Source organism: Paroedura picta, chromosome 13 (genome assembly GCF_049243985.1).
Source record: "Paroedura picta isolate Pp20150507F chromosome 13, Ppicta_v3.0, whole genome shotgun sequence".
Classification (NCBI taxonomy): Eukaryota; Metazoa; Chordata; class Lepidosauria; order Squamata; family Gekkonidae; genus Paroedura; species Paroedura picta.
The window spans coordinates 43,619,329-43,639,228 of NC_135381.1; the positions used below are offsets into that span (position 1 = coordinate 43,619,329).

General features: G+C 47.8%; 1 protein-coding gene across 12 annotated transcripts in view; it reads left to right on the top strand.

Annotated features, from left to right (window-relative positions):
• ARHGEF9 (Cdc42 guanine nucleotide exchange factor 9) overlaps nucleotides 1–19,297 on the top strand; it is a 248,261-nt gene extending 228,964 nt beyond the window's left edge. For 10 of the 12 annotated variants that reach the window (XM_077307301.1, XM_077307304.1, XM_077307307.1 and 7 more), the window contains 4 exons: nucleotides 4,383–4,514; nucleotides 10,282–10,525; nucleotides 11,801–11,869; nucleotides 14,157–14,802. In XM_077307301.1, the coding sequence (XP_077163416.1) occupies nucleotides 4,383–4,514; nucleotides 10,282–10,525; nucleotides 11,801–11,869; nucleotides 14,157–14,338 (627 nt within the window). In that variant the 3' untranslated portion in view covers nucleotides 14,339–14,802. Of the gene's footprint in view, nucleotides 1–4,382; nucleotides 4,515–10,281; nucleotides 10,526–11,800; nucleotides 11,870–14,156; nucleotides 14,803–17,844 lie in introns of those variants that run through there. The other 2 variants (XM_077307302.1, XM_077307305.1) reach the window with 2 other exon arrangements.
• The last annotated feature ends 603 nt before the right edge of the window (nucleotides 19,298–19,900 follow it).

Consider the following 19,900-nt stretch of genomic DNA (forward strand, 5'->3'; position numbering starts at 1 on the left):
CGGCCCTGGTTGAGGTCAAGCAGGCTTCCTTGGGGCCAGGGACCACCAGGAGGTTGGAGGTGGTAAACTGCAAAGCTCTTTGAGGGGTTTAGGCAGAGAGGCGATCCCTCAGGTACACTGGGCCCAGAACGCATGTCGCCTTAAAGGTGATAATCAAAACTTTAAGCCTGGTCTGGAATTTGACCAGAAGCCAGCACAGCTTCTGGAAGATGGGCTGGATGTGGGACCTCCAAGGTATTGCTGTGATAACTCTGGTGGCTGCATTCTGGACCACCTATAGTTTCCGGATCAAGGATAACAACTTTCATGCAACTTTCTGACCTGCCTGGCTGACAATTTCATTTATCAAATGGTAGATGAACCCACAAGAGGTTCAGCCATACTGGACTTAATACTGACCAACAGGCAAGAGTTGGTGGATGAGGTGAAGGAGGTGGGGACCCTAGGGGGAAGTGACCATGTCCTCATAGAATTCCTTTTGAGATGGGGAGCCAAGGAAGCTTGTAGCCAGATGCGGATGTTGGATTTTCGTAGGGCAAACTTTAATAAACTCAGAGACATGATGACTGTCATACTATGGATGAGAATGCTGGAAGGGAAGGGAGCATGTGAAGGGTGGGCGCTACTCAAACAAGAGCTATTGCATCCTCAATCCGTGACTATCCCAGAAAGACAAAAAAACTGCAGGAGCTCTAAGAAGCCTATTTGGATGAACAGAGAACTTCAAGAGGAACTAAGAAAGAAAAGGAAAATGTTCAGGAAATGGAGGGAAGGACAGAGCTCTAAAGATGAGTACCTGCAGGTTACTAGGCACTGTAGATCAATCATCAGAAAGGCCAAAGCTGAGAGTGAGCTAAGATTGGCCAGGGAAGCCCACTGTAACAAGCAAAGAATTTTCAGTTATGTGAGGAGCAAACGTAAAGTAAAGGAGGCAATAGGCCCACTGTTGGGTGCGGATGGACAAACTCTAACAGAGGATGCAGAGAAAGCAGAAAGGCTCAGCGCCTATTTTACATCTGTTTTTTCCCCACAGGTCAAAGGGTTTAGGCACATCTAGAGATGGCAGTAGCCAAGAGATAGTGTCTGGGTGGCAGGTTGACATGGACAGAGAGGTTGTCAAGAGGCATTTAGCTGCACTGGATGAGTTCAAATCCCCTGGGCTGAATGAAATGCAGAGGAATGGAAGAGAGCAAACGTTATTCCAATCTTCAAAAAAGGGAGATAGGATGACCCGGGAAACTACAGACCAGTGAGTCTGACCTCTGTTGTGGGTAAGATAATGGAGCAGATATTAAAGGGAGCAATCTGCAAACATCTGGAGGACAATTTGGTGATCCAAGGAAGTCAGCATGGATTTGTCTCCAACAGGTCCTGCCAGACCAACCTAGTTTCCTTTTTTGACCAAGTAACAGGTTTGCTGGATCGTGGAAATTCGGTTGATGTCGTTAAATTGGATTTTGGTAAAGCTTTTGATAAGGTTCCTCATGATGTTCTGATGGATAAATTGAAGGACTGCAATCTGGATTTCAGATAGTTTGGTGGATAGATAATTGGTTAGAGAACCGTACTCAAAGAGTTGTTGTCAATGGTGTTTCATCAGACTGGAGCGGGGTACCTCAGGGCTCAGTGCTCGGCCCGGTACTTTTTAACGTATTTATTAATGATCTAGATGAGGGGGTGGAGGGACTACTCATCAAGTTTGCAGATGACACCAAATTGGGAGGACTGGCAAATACTCCGGAAGATAGAGACAGAGTTCAATGAGATCTGAACACAATGGAAAAATGGGCAAATGAGAGCAAGATGCAATTTAATAAAGATAAGTGTAAAGTTCTGCATCTGGGTCAGAAAAATGAAAAGCATGCCTACTGGATGGGGGATACGCTTCTAGGTAACACTGTGTGTGAACGAGACCTTGGGGTACTTGTGGATTGTAATCTAAACATGAGCAGGCAGTGTGATGCAGCGGTAAAAAAGGCGAATGCCATTTTGGGCTGTATCAACAGGGTCATCACATCAAAATCACAAGATGTCATAGTCCCATTGTATACGGCACTGGTCAGACCACACCTAGAATACTGTGTGCAGTTCTGGAGGCCTCACTTCAAGAAGGACGTAGATAAAATTGAAAGGATAAAGAGGAGAGTGATCAGGATGATCTGGGGCCAAGGGACCAAGCCCTATGAAGATAGGTTGAGGGACTTGGGAATGTTCAGCCTGGAGAAAAGGAGGTTGAGAGGGGACATGATAGCCCTCTTTAAGTATCTGAAAGGTTGTCATTTGGAGGAGGGTAGAATACTGTTTCCATTGGCTGCAGAGGAGAGGACACGCAGCAATGGATTTAAACTACAAGTACAACGATATAGGCTAGATATCAGGAAAAATGTTTTCACAGTCAGAGTAGTTCAGCAGTGGAATAGGCTGCCTAAGGAGGTGGTGAGCTCCTCCTCACTGGCAGTCTTCAAGCAAAGGTTGGATACACACTTTTCTTGGATGCTTTAGGATGCTTAGGGCTGATCCTGCGTTGAGCAGGGGGTTGGACTAGATGGCCTGCATGGCCCCTTCCAACTCTATGATTCTATGATTCTATAAGGGCAGGCCAGCATAGAGCGATTTGCAGAAGTCCAGCCTAGAGGTTACCGTTGCATGGATCACTGTGGCAAGGTGTTCCGGGATCAAGTAGGGTGCTAGTAGTTTGGCTTGGCAAAGATGGTAATATGCCAGCCATGCTACAGACATGATCTGAGTCTCTATTGAAATGGAGGCATCGAGAATCACCCCCAGGTTCCTGGCGGAGTGGGCCACTGATACCTGCACTCCACCCAGGTTAAAAATCTGGTGCTGTATGAGTTGTAATGTTGAAAATGAATTCTCCTAAGCCAGTTTGGTGTAGTGGTTAGGAGTGCGGACTTCTAATCTGGCATGCCAGGTTCGATTCTGCACTCCCCCACATGCAACCAGCTGGGTGACCTTGGGCTCGCCACGGCACTGATAAAACTGTTCTGCACAAACAGTAATATCAGGGCTCTCTCAGCCTCCCCTCCCTCACAGGGTGTCTGTTGTGGGGAGAGGAATGGGAAGGCGACTGAAAGCCACTTTGAGACTCCTTCGGGTAGGGAAAAGCGGCATATAAGAACCAACTCTTCTTCTTCTTCTAATATATCTGACTAGTAAAAAAGCCCATTGTATTCCAAATACAATGGGCCCTAGCAGGGGGGGGGAGAGCGAGGGACTGGCGAGGGCAGGGTGAGGAAAGGTAGCTTACCGGTGAGAGGGCTGTAGCGACGTCGGGCAGCTCCTTCGCGGCGGGCAGCTCCTTGGGTGGCTCCTTCTCGGCGGGCAGCTCCTTTGCGGTGGGCAGCTCCTTCGGCGGGTGGCTCCCTGGCGCGGTCTTCTTGCCGGCGGCCATCTTCTTGTGCCGGCAATCCGTTTTTAGAGGCCGGGGGCTCCCTGGGCGGCGGCTTGAATCGGCGAGAGGCCGCGCGGCCCGATCCGCGGGCGTGGCCCGCGGGCACGGCCCGCGGGCGCGGCCCGCGGGCGCGGCCCGATGCGTGGCCGTGGCCCCCGCGGGGGCGGCCCCGACGGGCGCAGCCCGATGCCCTGCCGGTCCCCAGCCTAATAAAGGTTGGGGACCACTGGCTTAGAGGTTCTTAGAGGCCGGCTGGCTTGGAGCAACTGCGAGCTGCGCTATGCGCAGCTCGCAGTTGCTCCGGCAAGGAATCGGAGGGACCAATCGGCAGGCGCTTTGCGCCTGCCGATTGGTCCCTCCGATAGTCTGTCATGAGGAAGGGGCCAATCGGCACCCTTCCTCATCCCGGACACAGCCCACCTTCCAAGGGCTTACTGTTTTATTTAGTCCGTGGCTCCCGCGGTGCCACGGGCGGTGTAAAGATTATGGCATTTGATTTCCTGTTCTCACTTTGATAGTTGTTACATGGCACTATGTGATAGCTGAAATGATAGCTAATATCAGACAATTTGGGATCATTGGTAGGCAGTAAAATTAAGCAGTTCTTGGTGAGTGATATTTCCCTTGTCATGGTATTTGACAGATTACATGAAATAACATGTGGCAAATGATGGCATTTAAAATCGTATGTGGGATATACATTGAAGTAAAAATAAATCTGAAGCGTGTTGAATTCACATTTTGCATTCAAAATTGTTTCAGAATTGGAATGTTTAAGTTTCAGCTCTAGAAGAATCCCTGTTCAGCATTTAGGAGGGATCTGTGTGCATCCTGCTAGATTCCCACCTGCTCTTGTTCAAAGCGATTTTCGTCTTGTTGGCATGTTCCATATCTGAGCCATGATACAGGACTTCCTGGGACTCCCACTTCTGCGTTGTGATGATTACACATGGCCCTTTCCTATGTCCTACAGGGGGATGACATCCTGGATCGCAGCTCCGAGCTAATCTACACCGGGGAGATGTCCTGGATATACCAGCCTTATGGACGAAGCCAACAGCGGGTCTTCTTCCTCTTTGATCACCAGATGGTTCTCTGCAAAAAGGTAGTTGAATTCATGCCGATCACTTCTGCTCATCAGCAAGGCTCGCTTATTTGTTTGTTTGTTTGTTTGTTATTTTGATTTAGTCTCCCACCACTTCCAAAACCGGCTCGTGGCGGGTTATAATGTCATATAAAACCCATTAAAAACCCCATTAAAAGACATAAAAACCCAGCATGGCGGCTAAACCCCACTCCCAACCCCCACTACTAGCGGGCTGGGGAAGGAGATCCAAACGATGTCGTGCCCGTACCCGTGGAGCGGGGCGTAGATCTACCTTGCTGACCCCAGCCTCAACCATAGCTCCGGCAGAAGAGCTCCATCTCACAGGCCCTGTGGAACGCCGAAAGCTCCCACAGATCAAGCTTAGACCCTCACCCCCCCCCCCCCACAACACCCCTCACCCCATAACACTGAGTAGAGCTGCTAACAGCCTGGAGAAAAGAAGTCCTGCTCTTTTAAGTTGAGCTCTTTTACTCCACTCTGAGGCTGGTGTCTAAGCCAATCTGCTGAGACTTGACCATCAACGACTTCTGTGGCCTGGTGTCCTAAAATACTCCCCCTCTGTCATTCTGCAACAGTGGGCATGCCTGTGAGGTGGGGGTAGGCAGTGGATATTGCTGCTGAGGAAAGGGAACCCAAGGTTTTTTTGCCCCAAAGAGAGGTTTGCTAGTTTAAATAGAATCCTCGGGATGAAAGGGGCTCTACAGGCCATCTCATCCAACCCCCTGCTCAATGCAGAATCAGCCTAAAGCACCCATGAGAAGTACCTGTCCAGTTGCTGCTTAAAGTCCATCAGTGAGAAAGCTTGATTCAAGTTCACCTGAGAAACCAACCAGATTTTCGGTGCATGAGTATTTGAGCTTTTACTCTAGAAAACTCAAACCATTAATATCTTGTTGCTTTCAAAGGTTCTGTTGAACTTATACATAGCTGGTGGGAGGCTAGGATCATCTCCCCTTGGAAAGATACATTAGAGCAGCAGGGGTAATCAAACTGTACCCAGCTTGCTGCTGGGGGGTAAACGGTCATGACTGGGGAAGGCACTGGCAAACCACCCCGTATTGAGTCAGCCATGAAAACGCTGGAGGGCCTCACCCCAAGGGTCAGACATGACTCGGTGCTTGCACAGGGGATGCCTTTACCTTTACCTTTAATCAGACTGTGGCTCTCCAGATGTCCATGGACTACAATTCCCATGAGCCCCTGCCAGCGAACTACCCCTGTGTTAGAGGATGCTTTCTTCCTTGTGAGTCTTGAAACCACGGAGAAAGGCAAACAGGTTTGGCTTCCTGATGAATGCCCTCATTGTGATTTCTTGCTGGTGCCTGGAATAGTCGTTCTCTTGAGAAGGGGCTTTTTTCTAATCCCACTCCAGTACCATCTTAAACTACCTCAGGTAGCATTGTGAAAACCCCCTTTCAGCCCAAGCCCCTGAAGTGCTCCTGCTAATCAGAGAAGACGGTCCTGAGCTTGGCTGACCAATGGTCAGATCTGGTAGGAACCTGCTACTTCATAAATGCAAAAAGAAAAAGAGAGATGGCTCTTTAGAAGCAGTATTGTTCAGTTTACTTAAGAGGGGATTTCTTGCATGGCCAAGGAAATGCTGATTGTCATTTTGGAACCGGGAAGCAAATTTCTTCCAGGCCAGACTGGCCAGAGATTCTGGTTTTGGTGGGAGGCTTCATCTGGGCATGTCCAACTCTTCCAGTTCTCCCCCACTCTGCCAGTGCAGATTTCCCTTCTCTGTGAAAGGACTCCAGCCATTTCCCCTACATGATTCTATCTCCCTTTTCTTTTTCATCTTTCCTTTTTAAAATATTGGGATAATCCCATATGTACCATTTAGGATCCCTTTGTGCAATCCAAGTATGACAAAAACAGGTGGGGTTCCTCTTTCTAGTAAGCCCCTGCTTGAATCTCTCAACTGTATCCTCAGGAAACGCAAAGCCAGTGCATTTGTCCAGGTCCATCTGCCTCCTCAGCCATTCTCCTTCTGCTTCCGCCAGTGACCAACTTCTGACCACTTTCCCACAGAGGCAGATATGACTGTTATGCTTTTGACTGTGAAGCTGCATTCAATGTTGCCCTATAAACCACAACATCAGTGGTATGTTGTCACAGGACAAGTTGCCCGTTAAGCAGACCAAGAAGGTACTGAAGTCAGAGTCCTGCGAAAACATTATGTTTGGAGAACTTGTATTGTTTCAGCAGACTGCTTTGTTGGTCTACAAGCAGTTTGCTCTCAAGTCAATGTTAGGGTCCCTGGGCAGATGGCTTTTTAAATGGCTTGTCCTGTTTTTGAAAGTTGCCGTGAGGTTTCCTCACAGAAAGGCCTCCTTTCCTTCCTCTGCCACTCAGAATGGACAGCACTCAGAATGGACAGCACTTGACCTGCTGCTGCTCCCTTGTCCTGGCAGTGGCTGTAAGAATAATCTGTGACACGATAGTTCATGACTTTTGCCGACTGGGTCTCATGAGATCCCTGTAGGTTGGTTATCCACCTGCTCTGTCACCTAGTGGGCGGGTCTTTGGCTTAGTGACAGGACCTCTGCTTGCAATGCAGGAAGTCCAGGTCCAATCTACAGAACCTCCAGTTCCAAGGGATCCTGTTACAAGGAATATAAAGACCTAGAATCATAGCGTTGGAAGGGTCTCCTGCATGAGACTCCAGAGGCCCCTGCATAACACATGAGAATGTACTTTTGATTGTGAGCTGGGCAACATTAAGGGGATGGTATTTTGAATAGTATTCCAGAGTGTGGGCTCCATTTCAGACAACTTCATTACAACACATATTAGTTGGAGATTTTGGATTATTTTTTCCACCCAGCAAGCCTTAATGTTATATTATTGTATAAACGGGTTTTAAATTACTTGACCACTGAGGGTTGAAACATGTCTGGTCTTACTTCCTCATATGTCCCACATGTTACTTGTTGTTGTTAGGTGCGAAGTCGTGTCCGACCCATCGCGACCCCATGGACAATGATCCTCCAGGCCTTCCTGTCCTCTACCATTCCCCAGAGTCCATTTAAGTTTGCACCGACTGCTTCAGTGACTCCAACCAGCCACCTCATTCTCTGTCGTCCCCTTCTTCTTTTGCCCTCAGTCGCTCCCAGCATCAGGCACTTCTCTCTCCAGGGAGTCTCCATGTTACTATCAATTGTATTATATGGTAGATAGTGGAGATTTTATCCGTTTTAATTTTTATTATCTGCACCTGATTATAATAAATATATGTGCATTTTGAACATATTTTTCTGCAGCGTAACCTTAGGTTCCTAACTGGACCAGAGGTCTGACCTAGATACCCCCATGATTGTATTACAGACCCCTTTTAACAAAATCTTGCCCTTTGAGCTAGGCCATCTCAATGTTTTTAAATAAATCATCATATGCAAATCAACCTTGACCTACAATTGTCATTGTTTGCTACTAAATCTTGTTGGTATTTGGCCCCTTTTGTTTTTAATTTCTCCAAAGGTTGTTATTTTAGCATGACAGTTACCTCCATGACCTTTTCAAAAGCATTGGAAAAGTTTCCAGGAAAATCACCACCTTATTGTTTGAATAGTCAAACAAGGTGAAGTCTCTACAACCCAAGATTCACTTAGGGCTCCTATTGTCAAAATGCTGCCCGGACTTTCTGACCTTGACATGGGCAATTTAAACTGCAGATAATTTTTAGGCGTCAGTCCTTATAAAATCACAATCAGCAATAAGCAACCAGCTTCTATGGATTGGATCCTCCAGATACATTCCACTAGACAAAATGGGGTTCTCCCCCAACCCTTAATGCAGAGTGCCAAAAACTCTCCTTCCCAGGGTAGAGTGCACTTTGTCTCGTGGAATCTGATCTGTGGGGTCCAGCCTTTTGTGTGATGAGGGGCTTTCTGGGCCCATGGGTGTCTATTGTGGGGTCTCGTCAATGTGAAGAGAAGTTAATTCACTGGAAATCTGAACAATGAAATAAAGCCTTAACCATGAAATAAATCATTATCCATGTAGCTGCTGAAGTAGATGGAGAAGGTGAAGTACTTCTCTGAGAGTGCTCGGCAGCACCTGCATCTCCATTCTTTGATGAGGAATATCCCTGCAAATGTTTCAGTTGAGTGGCACATTCCTCCAACTGAAATGAGCAACCAGGCTTGTTCATGGCCCTGGCGATGGGCATGCTTCAGACAACACCATCAGGCCCAAACTAGGAATGGGTGCTAAACTCTGCCATATGCATAGCTCACCACTTGGTACGTTTAGTGGCAGTAAAAAGCAGCATCAAGCTGTAGCCAACTTAAGGTGACCAAATATGGTTTTCAAGGCTAAAGGTGTGGGGCAAAATGAAGACAATTCCTAAAATGTAGACTAGATACAGAAGGAATATTCAGGGTGAAGAATGGGTGGTGGGGCTGGTAGAGTCAAGAAACCAGAGCTAGGCTTTCCAGGCCAGGAATGAAAGGAGGACAGGTAGGCAAAGCAAGGTGTGGGGCCTCTGAGCCCTGTAGTTGCTTCCTTACCCAAAGTGACTCAGGCAGCTGGTCTTGGAAGACCTGTATGTTGAAATTCTCCATAGGATGGGGAAGAACATGAAGTCTATAAGGGAATGAACTCCATGGAGAGATGACAGAATTGGACCAAATTTTGTTCCCCTGGAAACTATCTGTGATATTCAGAGCCTTCTTCAACCACTCATCTCTCATTCTGTAGCCCAGGGGTAGTCAAACAGTCACTCTCCAGATGTCCATTCCCATGAGCTCCTACCAGGATGCCCCTTCAGCTTCCTCAGTATGTGGGGAGGAGGGGGGAGAGTGGGTGTGTATGTGTCCATCTCCCGTGGTGACCATTTTGTGGTTGCATCTACCACCCCAGGTCAGAAATCCAAAGGTGTCCACATGTTCAGAAAGGTAGGCTTGTGCGCTTTGGCCACCAAAGCAGCCATTCATGCCCAAAGTGGTCAGTGCTGCGGCGCGGGAGAGTGGGACGGTGGGCGGCGGGTCATGTGCTGCCACCGCTTTGGTGGCCGAAGCACACAAGTCTAGTAGAGTGTGCCTGCTCTAGGAGAAGCACAAAGTATTTGTTCCTCCTAATCTTACTCCTCTGGAGTTGGTGATTTTAACATAAATCATTAGACATGTAAATGTCATGTCTACATGTTAGATGGTGCCCAGTTTGATCATTTAAGAGAGATTATAAGGCCAGAAGTACTGCTGTCTCCCCAGGTAATCTTCTAGGGCAGGCTGGCCAAACTGTGGCTCTCCAGATGCCCTTTAGTAGCAACCCTTGTAGATTTTGTAGCAAATAGTAGATTTTGTAGCATAGTAGAAAATAGCAGATTTTGTAGCAACCCTTTTGGTCCCCAAGAGTGGTAGTGAGTGATTCAGTCTGTTGCCTGTTGGAAGGTCATCTGAACCTGGCCTATGAGGCTGGTTGAGCTGCTCTGGCCATGTTAGAAGATCACAGGAAAGGAGAAGCAGAAAAAACTGTCAAGGAAAATAAGATTGGGAGAGGCTTGGGAAAGAGAGGATCTGAGAGAAAAGCTGGGAGGGAGAAGAGATCTAGGCACCATGGAGGTGAAAAAAGGTATTTTGATTTGACATCAGATTTGGTTCACTTGGTTTGCAAAGACCGGCCAAACATTGGGCTGCAAGCCTTTAGTACAATTCAGGGCTTTCTTGTTCTATTTCTCAGAGGTCTTGGATCAAGTCTTGACTTACACAGCCATCCATATCCCAATCTTCAGTGGCTTAAACCCGTATTTTCTTCCCCTTAGGATCTAATAAGAAGAGACATCCTGTACTACAAAGGGCGCATTGACATGGATCGTTATGAGGTCTTGGATATTGAAGATGGACGGGATGATGACTTCAATGTCAGCATGAAGAACGCGTTCAAACTTCACAACAAGGAGACAGAAGAAATACACTTATTTTTTGCCAAGAAGCTGGAGGAGAAACTGCGGTGGCTGAGAGCTTTCCGGGAAGAGAGGAAGATGGTACAAGAAGATGAAAAAATAGGTATGATTCTGGGTTTCGAAACGGGCAGGAAGTTTGTTGTAATGGTACCTCTACCAACCAGGTCCTTATGAATCTGGGTATAATCTTCACTCACATTTTTTTCCACTGCTGAATTCTGGTCGATTGGAACCATATTTACAGCCTTCCTTTTTCCCAAATTGGAACAGAAGTCACCATTCTGCATTTGCATTGTCCTTCCACTTGATTGGGTGGGGGGAGTTGGGTGAATCTCCAGCTGGCATTGAAAGAGTACAAGGCTGGGGAGTGCTTTATTTCCTGCCTTTTGACTAGTCCTGAGTCTACAAGAACAAGCCAGGGGAGGGACAAGTGGACCTCGAGGCTGCTTGTTTATCTTTATGTTCCTCCAGGAGTGGGGTGGGGAGGGGAGAGGAGAGGAGAAAGCAGCTTCACACAGAATGTAAATCCAAGAGGCAAATCTCTCCTCAGAGAAGTGTGGGCTTTTGGAGTATAGTCACTTTAAAACAGATCCCAAAATGATCTGCAAAAATAAGTTTTGAAAGGGAATTTCAACTGGTAACCAGGCAGTTTTTGAACTGACGGCCTAACCAATCAGCGACAGATTGCTTGGCTAAATCTGCGTTGGCGGCACCAGGGAGGAAGTTAATCCAGCAAAACTCAGAACATCTACACTTAATACTGAGGCTCTTGGAGCACTTTCCTCAAATGTAGCAACTTATATCCGCTCCTGGATATCGTGGGGAAAAGGTGGGGTCATAGCGGATGAATCATAGATGTTGCACATGGAAAATTTAAAGCGCTAAATATCAAAATGGAAATCGAATAACATGTAATAAAAAGCCCAGTGCAGGTCCACCCCTAGACTAAAGAAGTCAGAAACATCTTCCTCTCTTTCTTTTTAACATTACATAGTGGACAAGCACGGCCCTCAAAAGGCATGAATGAGAACAGAGTTATAGACAGCAAAGTCTGTCCGAGCTTTCAGCTCTCTTCTCTCAAAAGAGAGTTAGTCCCACTTGGAGACGCAGTTTGTGCAGCCTTTCAGAACTGGCTGGTGAAGCTTTAGCTAGGGAAGCTAACTTGACCTACTGGCTGGTAGATAAACTGCCATGTACTTGTGGTGGGCTTGGCCAATGATTGGAAGGGATTGTTAATCCTACCAACTCTTACCAGTTCCACTGTGGTTCACCTTACGTAACTCTTCCCTAAAACTTCTTGGGAGTTGATCAGGTGAAGGTATCAAGAAGTCAAGTGTTGAACTCTCTGGGGTGTTGATTTTTCCCTCTCCATCCTCAGGCTTTGAAATTTCTGAAAACCAGAAGCGACAGGCCGCCATGACAGTAAGGAAAGTCAGTAAGCAAAAAGGTAACTGGCTGGGAGTGTGTGGCTGGGCTGGGGGTAAGGAGGGTGGGATGCCAGGCCAGGGACGCTGCTTGGGCTTTCTTCCGGCTTCCTTGGTATGTGTGCCTTTGTATAACGGAAGAGCAGAGGCTTCTGATCTGGTGAACCGGGTATGGTTCCCCGCTACTCCTCCTCCTCATGCAGCCAGCTGAAGCAAAGGGGATTAGTTTTTGGTATCTCCAGGCCCACCCACCCCCTTGGAGGCTAGAATCCCTAGCAACGAGCCGGAAGGGAGTGGCGGGATATAAATATTATAATAACAATAACAATAACAATAACAAAATGTGTGAAAGTCAAATGGGGGGTGTCTAATAGATCTGTCAGTTCTGGTGACACAGGAAGAGGTCTGGTATCATCACTTCCTGTGATATGGGAGCGATCTGGGTGATGTGACAGTAACATACAACTTCTGGGAGTGTGGCCAGCTGACCACTTCCGGAGGCCTTGAGGCCTGAAGATTATTTCAGGGAGTCCTCCATGGTTAAAGGATTGAAAAACACTGTCCAGGGGCACCTTTAAGATTCACAAAGTGTAATTCTGGGGATAAGCAATTCAGATAGGTCCAGCTTTGGGCACCACCCCCTCCCCATTTGGGTAGCAGGCATATTTTAGCCCTCCCACAGAGACCTATGGCCTTGGTTTCTGTCTGCTATCTTTAGTATTTAACTTCCCTAATTACCCTCTCCCCTTCTATATCCTATGAAATTGTCTATCCAGTGGGTGCCAATGAAAACCCAACTCATGTTGATTTTTATGGCTGTTGGGGGAAGGTATGAAATGTTGGGAAATGGCATCGATGGATGGATGGATGGATGGAGGGATGAATGGATGGATGGGGTGAGTGGGTGGGTGGGTGGATGGATGGAGGGATGGAGGGATGGAGGGATGGAGGGATGGATGGGGTGGGTGGGTGGATGGATGGATGGAGGGATGGATGGAGGGATGGATGGAGGGATGGAGGTATGGATGGATGGAGGGATGGATGGGGTGAGTGGGTGGGTGGGTGGATGGAGGGATGGATGGATGGATGGAGAGATGGAGGGATGGATGGAGGGATGGATGGAGGGATGGATGGAGGGATGGATGGATGGAGGGAGGGAGGGATGGAGGGATGGAGGGATGGATGGATGGATGGGGTGAGTGGGTGGGTGGATGGAGGGATGGAGGGATGGATGGGGTGAGTGGGTGGGTGGATGGATGGATGGATGGATGGAGGGATGGATGGAGGGATGGAGGGATGGATGGATGGAGGGATGGAGGGATGGAGGGAGGGATGGAGGGATGGATGGATGGATGGATGGATGGATGGATGGATGGATGGGGTGAGTGGGTGGGTGGGTGGATGGATGGATGGATGGAGGGATGGATGGATGGATGGATGGGGTGAGTGGGTGGGTGGGTGGATGGAGGGATGGATGGATGGAAGGATGGAGGGATGGAGGGATGGAGGGATGGATGGATGGAGGGATGGATGGATGGGGTGAGTGGGTGGATGGATGGATGGATGGAGGGAGGGATGGATGGAGGGATGGAGGGATGGATGGAGGGATGGATGGAGGGATGGAGGGATGGATGGAGGGATGGATGGATGGAGGGAGGGATGGATGGAGGGATGGAGGGAGGGAGGGATGGATGGAGGGATGGATGGATGGAGGGATGGAGGGATGGATGGAGGGATGGATGGATTGATGGAGGGATGGATGGAGGGATGGATGGATGGAGGGATGGATGGAGGGAGGGAGGGAGGGATGGATGGAGGGAGGGATGGATGGATGGATGGAGGGATGGATGGAGGGATGGAGGGATGGGTGGGTGGGTGGATGGAGGGATGGAGGGATGGATGGAGGGATGGATGGATGGATGGATGGATGGATGGATGGATTGATGGAGGGATGGATGGATGGAGGGATGGATGGATGGATGGAGGGATGGATGGATGGAGGGATGGATGGATGGAGGGATGGATGGAGGGATGGATGGAGGGATGGAGGGATGGATGGAGGGATGGAGGGATGGATGGAGGGATGGATGGATTGATGGAGGGATGGATGGATGGAGGGATGGATGGATGGATGGAGGGATGGATGGAGGGATGGATGGATGGATGGAGGGATGCATGGATGCATGGGTGGGTGGGTGGGTGGGTGGATGGATGGATGGACAGACAATATGCCTGTTAACAATATGACGAACATCTTTTTCTGTGTTTCCGCCCTACCCTTTCTCCTTTTTCTCTCCATCATGGATACAGGTGTTGGCTACTCTCGGTCAGTTCCTCCAGCCTACCCACCCCCCCAGGACCCACTGAATCAGGGACAATACATGGTGACAGACGGCATAGCCCAACCACAGGTCTACGAATTCAACGAACCCAAACGCAGCCAGTCACCATTCTGGCAAAACTTCAGCAGGTTAACGCCATTCAAAAAATAATATATAACGTGAGATGGAGAATTTTAAAAATAAATTTAAAAAATTAAAAATAAAACAATTATATTTATAGATGGACCTTTTTTGGAGAAGCACTGTTGCAATTTTTTAAAAAATCATATATATATGTATGTGTATATATATATATACATACCTACATACAGATACAAAAATGTGTGTGTGTGTGTGTACACATACATATATATGTATATCCTGAAGGACCAAAAATGTTTTTGTTGTTGTTTCTGGGACACACGCTCCGCTAATCTATTCCAGGAAGCACCGATGACTTCTGAATCCTGTAACCAGCTTTATTTTTGCACCATGGGAGTCACCGTTGCTGTTTTTCTTTATTCCACTTTGTGTTTGTGTCCAAATCGTCTCCCTGGAGGATCTGTTCTTTGTTGCGAATCACAACTTTAACATCCTCCAGCCAGGGCCATAGTGGTATAGATTTCTTTTTAAAATATATATATATATATTTATAGAAGAGGGTGGGCCTGGGGGGAGAAGGACTCTCCTTTTTTCCATCTCATTCCTACAGACCTTCATGGGTGGCCCCCAACCCAACCCAGCCTGCTGCCATCTGAACCCCATGGAGGCAAAAAGGAGTTCTCATTTGCTCTGGTGGAACTTATCCGGAGCGGTGATAGGAGTAGACTTTGCACCACAGAAGTTGAATGTTATGGTGGTTGTGGGTTTTTTTTAATACTAGCTGCATTTTTATTTCCCAATGTTCTTCTGTTCAAAGAACACACACTATAATATGCCACAGTCAATCTGTCGCTTTGAAATGCTGGCTAGGGGGGGCCCCACACACAGGGAGTTCTCGCAGCCTGCGCCTCAAGTGTCCAGGGGGTGGGGGATGGCTCCCGAAAGCCAAGTGGTTTCTTATGCAAAGAATTACATCTCTGGCTGACATTGTATTTTTGTTAATGATGTTTTTTTTTCCTCTTGATGTGAGGTTTGAGCCTAATGTTTTCCTTTCTCCCTAGTATTATTATGAAGTTCATTCCAATTTGGGTTGTGTTTTTTTTGTATTGTGCATGGCGTTGTGTTTTTCCTTTTTTTTTCTCTTACCCATTGAGCAATTTCGACATAGAATGCCAATCTGCTACATTTGCACAACCTGCAGGCACAAAAGATGTGCCGAAAACGAGCCCTGAGCCCACAGACCGTATCCTGGCTCAGAACCAAATTGGCAATTAGAGTCTTAGCAATGAGCAGTTCTCAGGCCAGAAAGAGGGTCAATACATGCCATAGATCGGAGAGCTTTTGGTCCCTGTGAAGCTACACCATGGAATCCTTATTGTCCGCCTTGTTCCATGTATCCCGAGGTTTATCCTCTGACCCAGGGGTAGTCAAACTGCGGCCCTCCAGATGTCCATGGACTACAATTCCCATGAGCCCCTGCCAGCGTTCCCTGGCAGGGGCTCATGGGAATTGTAGTCCATGGACATCTGGAGGGCCGCAGTTTGACTACCCCTGCACATTAATAACAAAATATTTATGTTGGGGATCCACCTGTTTGACTAAAGGAAAAAATCCATGGAAGGGCCCAACTGTAGGAACCCTGCCACTTGCTAAGGACAGAGAAATGCAAACTGAGTTACCTCTTCTCTTAAGGGGTTATTTGCCAAAAACATGATTGTAGCTGTCGGTGGGATGTGAGGTGTTCTCTCTCTCCCTCTCTCTTTCCCGTTTATTCCCCATAAAGAACTGCAGTGGTCAAAGCCACCTGTCACCCCGGATTCCCTAAAGCCATGCTGGGATTTAAACATCAAAGACATGCAGTTGCCCGCCAAAGTATCTGTCTGGGGCTGAAGCGTAAAGGGCAGATTGCTCAGCAGTACTAGTCAGTAAACATAAGTGTGTGATGTCATCATCAGTGGGAGCACAGCACTATGGGTCATCGCGTAGGATTGCATTTCTGAAGTATTACTAGCAGAGTTAGGAGGAGGGGGCAGTGCACAGCGCCTGCTTCCCCAGCCTGCCCCACGATCCCCGCAACACTGAATATCAGCCCGGACTTTACAATAGTAAGGTAGGCTTTACTTAAGAAGGAGGCTTTCCGTTTTCGGCCCCTGAGCTGCTTGAAAGCAGAATTTATTCAAGCCTCCTGTTTTCTTGCCAGTCTGTGGTGTCCCTCTATTGATTTTCAGACAGATTTCCTCTTTGCCTTTTGGGGGAGTCAGCCTGCCCTTTCAGCAGGAAGGATTGTGTGACTGGCCCCCATTTCGTATTTTGCCCCATGGATAACGTCTAGAATGGCGGCGACCTGACTTTCTGAGTCGTCCTAGGAGGGCTCTTCCTGACGTGTGCAGGGGGACAATTGACGTTCCCCACGGGGCCCTGGTCTCAGCCTGCCTGTCCTGGCCCCCTGTTCTGAGCAGAGCAGTGCTGGAGGATCCTGATTCAGGCTTCCCCTGCAACACACGGAGACAGCCTCATCGCTCCCCTGCCTGCCCATTTAGAACTAATGATGGGGAGTGAGGAACTCTTTGTGCAGAGGCACAGTTATTCTGCACAGCTGCAGCAAACGTGGCGAAAAAGAATAAACTGGCAGGATGACCTGATGACTTCATCTTCGGTCTAAAGCTCAAAGCACTTTCTTTGTCTGTGAACCTGCTCCATTGTAGTGACCCATCTCATTCCCATGATCTGTCATGAGGGAGAAGCATTCTGCCAAAGGCGGTCAATGCTTCTAGTGGAAGGGCAACTTTGCCCTCTCCTGAGGCGCCCCTCCCATGGAGGAAGCAGTGGCTCAGTGGCAGAGCCTCTGCTTGGCATGCAGAAGGTCCCAGGTTCAATCCCCAGCATCTCCAGTTGAAAGGGTCAGGCAGGAGGGGATGGAAAGACCTCGGCCTGAGCCCCTGGAGAGCCACTGTGGCTCAGTGACAGAGCCTCTGCTTGGCATGCAGAAGGTCCCAGGTTCAATCCCAGTTAAAAGCTCTAGCAGTGGGAGATGGGAAAGACCTCGGCCTGAGACCATGGAGAGCTACTGACAGTCTGAGCAGACAAAACAGACTTGGATGGACCCGGTTCAGTATAAAGCAGAAGGTGGTCTTCGTGCTGCAGCATTTGAGCCCAGGTTAAACAACAGATATGGCCAGTAACATTTTGTATCACCAAGAGCATTTTTGTGTGTAGCTGCATTTCTGTACAGAAAAGACTTTTCTGTAGCTGCATTTTTATGGGCACAGGAGCAGATTTTAGTACAGGCTCAAGGGGTCATTTTATTACCTTGGTTCACTTATCCAGACAGATGTTTTTAAAAATGGATGGAGTTGCTCTGTAAAGTCCTTTGGCGTTGGGAATGCAGCGTCTTGCTGTTTCGGGAGTAATGGCTGGAGAGAGACAGAGAGAAGCGCAGGAGCTAAAGGGCAGCTTGTCAACCCGTTGAAACGTTTACTTTTTCCTTTGCGTTTTTTATTGCTTGGGGTGGGGTGGGGGGGAGGAAGTATCAAGCACATCAGTTAAGCCTGTTCATTTACTGTTTTGTGCCTCAGAGAGCGAAAATGAAACATCCCTTATTTTTATGAGAAGATGCTTCCTAAATATTCAGCACTAGGAAAAAAAAAGACACCGACTTCGTCACACCATTATTTGCATCATAACTCAAGACTCGCTCGATCTGACCGGGCCTCTTGTTCAGCTCCCTGCTCCTTTCTTGTGGAGAAGCCCCAAGGGAAGAACTGTGGCGACATGCCAAGCCAAGCCTGGAGCTGATGCAGGCATTTGTTCCTCACCGGCGGGGGGGGGGGGGGGCGCCTGTGGCCCTCCTCATGGCGCTCAAGAATTCTCCTCCTTCCAATACGTTGCCAAGGTGCTACACGGAACGAAGCGTCCCTGCAACGGAGAACCCAGCAACGCGTTCCTGCTTTCCCTACCTGCCGGCGTTCTTGACGGGGAGGGGGTGCTGTGTTGAGTCTCCCATGCTTGGAAGCTGAGGCTGGGTTGGATTTGGGGAGGGGGCTGCTGGAGGTGTAACGACGGCTGGACATGTTCTGTAGACTTAATTTGCTGCGCCAGACGGAGAGGAAGAGAGTGTCGTCTTAGAACGGCAAGCGTAAGGTAGAGAACACAAACGTTGTAGGACCTTTGCTGCATGCAGAGTTCTCTGGCTGAAAGAACATCGATACAGCTATCTTACATATATAATTATATACATATATACGTATATATGTATATAAGGATATATATGTATATCCTTAGATGCCTGATTCACATCCCTCCCCTTTGACTTTGCAGATACAAAGAATTTCTCCTCAAGATTATTGCCTCCATTTCTTCTTTTGAAATTAAAACAAAAAACACACACACACACACAAAGCAAGAACAAACCTAGGTGCATCTGCAGTTGTAAATAGACAATAAATAGAGACAAAAAAAATCATTTCTTGGGTGGCCATTAGCCTTGCCTTGCAGTGTTCTTGAGACTAGGCTGTGGGGCTTCAGGTTTCCGGTTTTGTTCTCTTTATGCTCAGTCATCTTTTCATTGCAGCTACCTTTCAGGGAAACATGTATATTTAGTAGCTATTGTAAGTTCTGCATGGCCTCACTCAAGCTCATTTTTTTTTCCGAAAAAGACCAGAGGGGCCAGTCATAGCTTCGAGGCACTCTGGTGAATAAAGAGGGGCTTGTGCCTGAGGGTAGGAGTGGGGGAAGGGGGTGGGGGAAGGCTTAGGACCCTAGTTTAGAGCTAAGGACGGTGGGGCTGGATTCAGCAGGAGGAACGAGTCAGCAAGCAAACAACAAGGATTTGGGTAAGCCAGCTAATTCTCACTTGCCAGTTCTATGACTTTGTTTCTATCGGACTGTTTGACCTCGTCAAACAAATGTCAGAGTTGTGTGTATTTTAAAAAAAACAAAACAAACCAGTGTTTTAAAAAAAAGTGTTGTTAAGACACTGAGCCTTATGAAAAATATTTATGGAGTTAAATAAAAAGAAATTAAAAGACATCTCCGGATATTTCTTTCTTTCTTTCTTTCTTTCTTTCTTTCTTTCTTTCTTTCTTTCTTTCTTTCTTTCTTTCTTTCTTTCTTTCTTTCAAAAAAGAACTTTCTCCTCACAGATCAAATGTGTTTGTTTTCTGAGGATGCCTGTATGAGAAACTGTTTGGTTGGGGGGAGATGATCTTGTGGGTTCCTGTCTTTGCTGCTGCCATGAAGGGTGAGGTCCCAGTGGAATACTTGTGCACTCCCTCCTGAAGCAGCAGTGCAATGCTTTAAACTTCACAAAAAGGAACCCAATTTAATCGGGTGCTGGTTTTCATGTCCAAAGTCGCTCGCAGCCTAGGATGGTGTCTTGACTCATGTGAACGTTTTTGACTTTCTTTGAAGGTGTTGCATGATCTACTGCTCTGGTGGAAAAGCAAGAATTCGGTCCAGGATCACCTACAGGGCTTCCTTTCCTCAGACACAGGTGTTCCAGGTGATAGCCCGAGGCCTCACCGGACCCTTTTCAGGCCTTGCTTAGCGTGGAAATGCCACATACTAGCTGGAAAACCTTTTATGTATTTCTATTAACTGCAGTAAACAGAAAACACCAACACAGGTAGGATG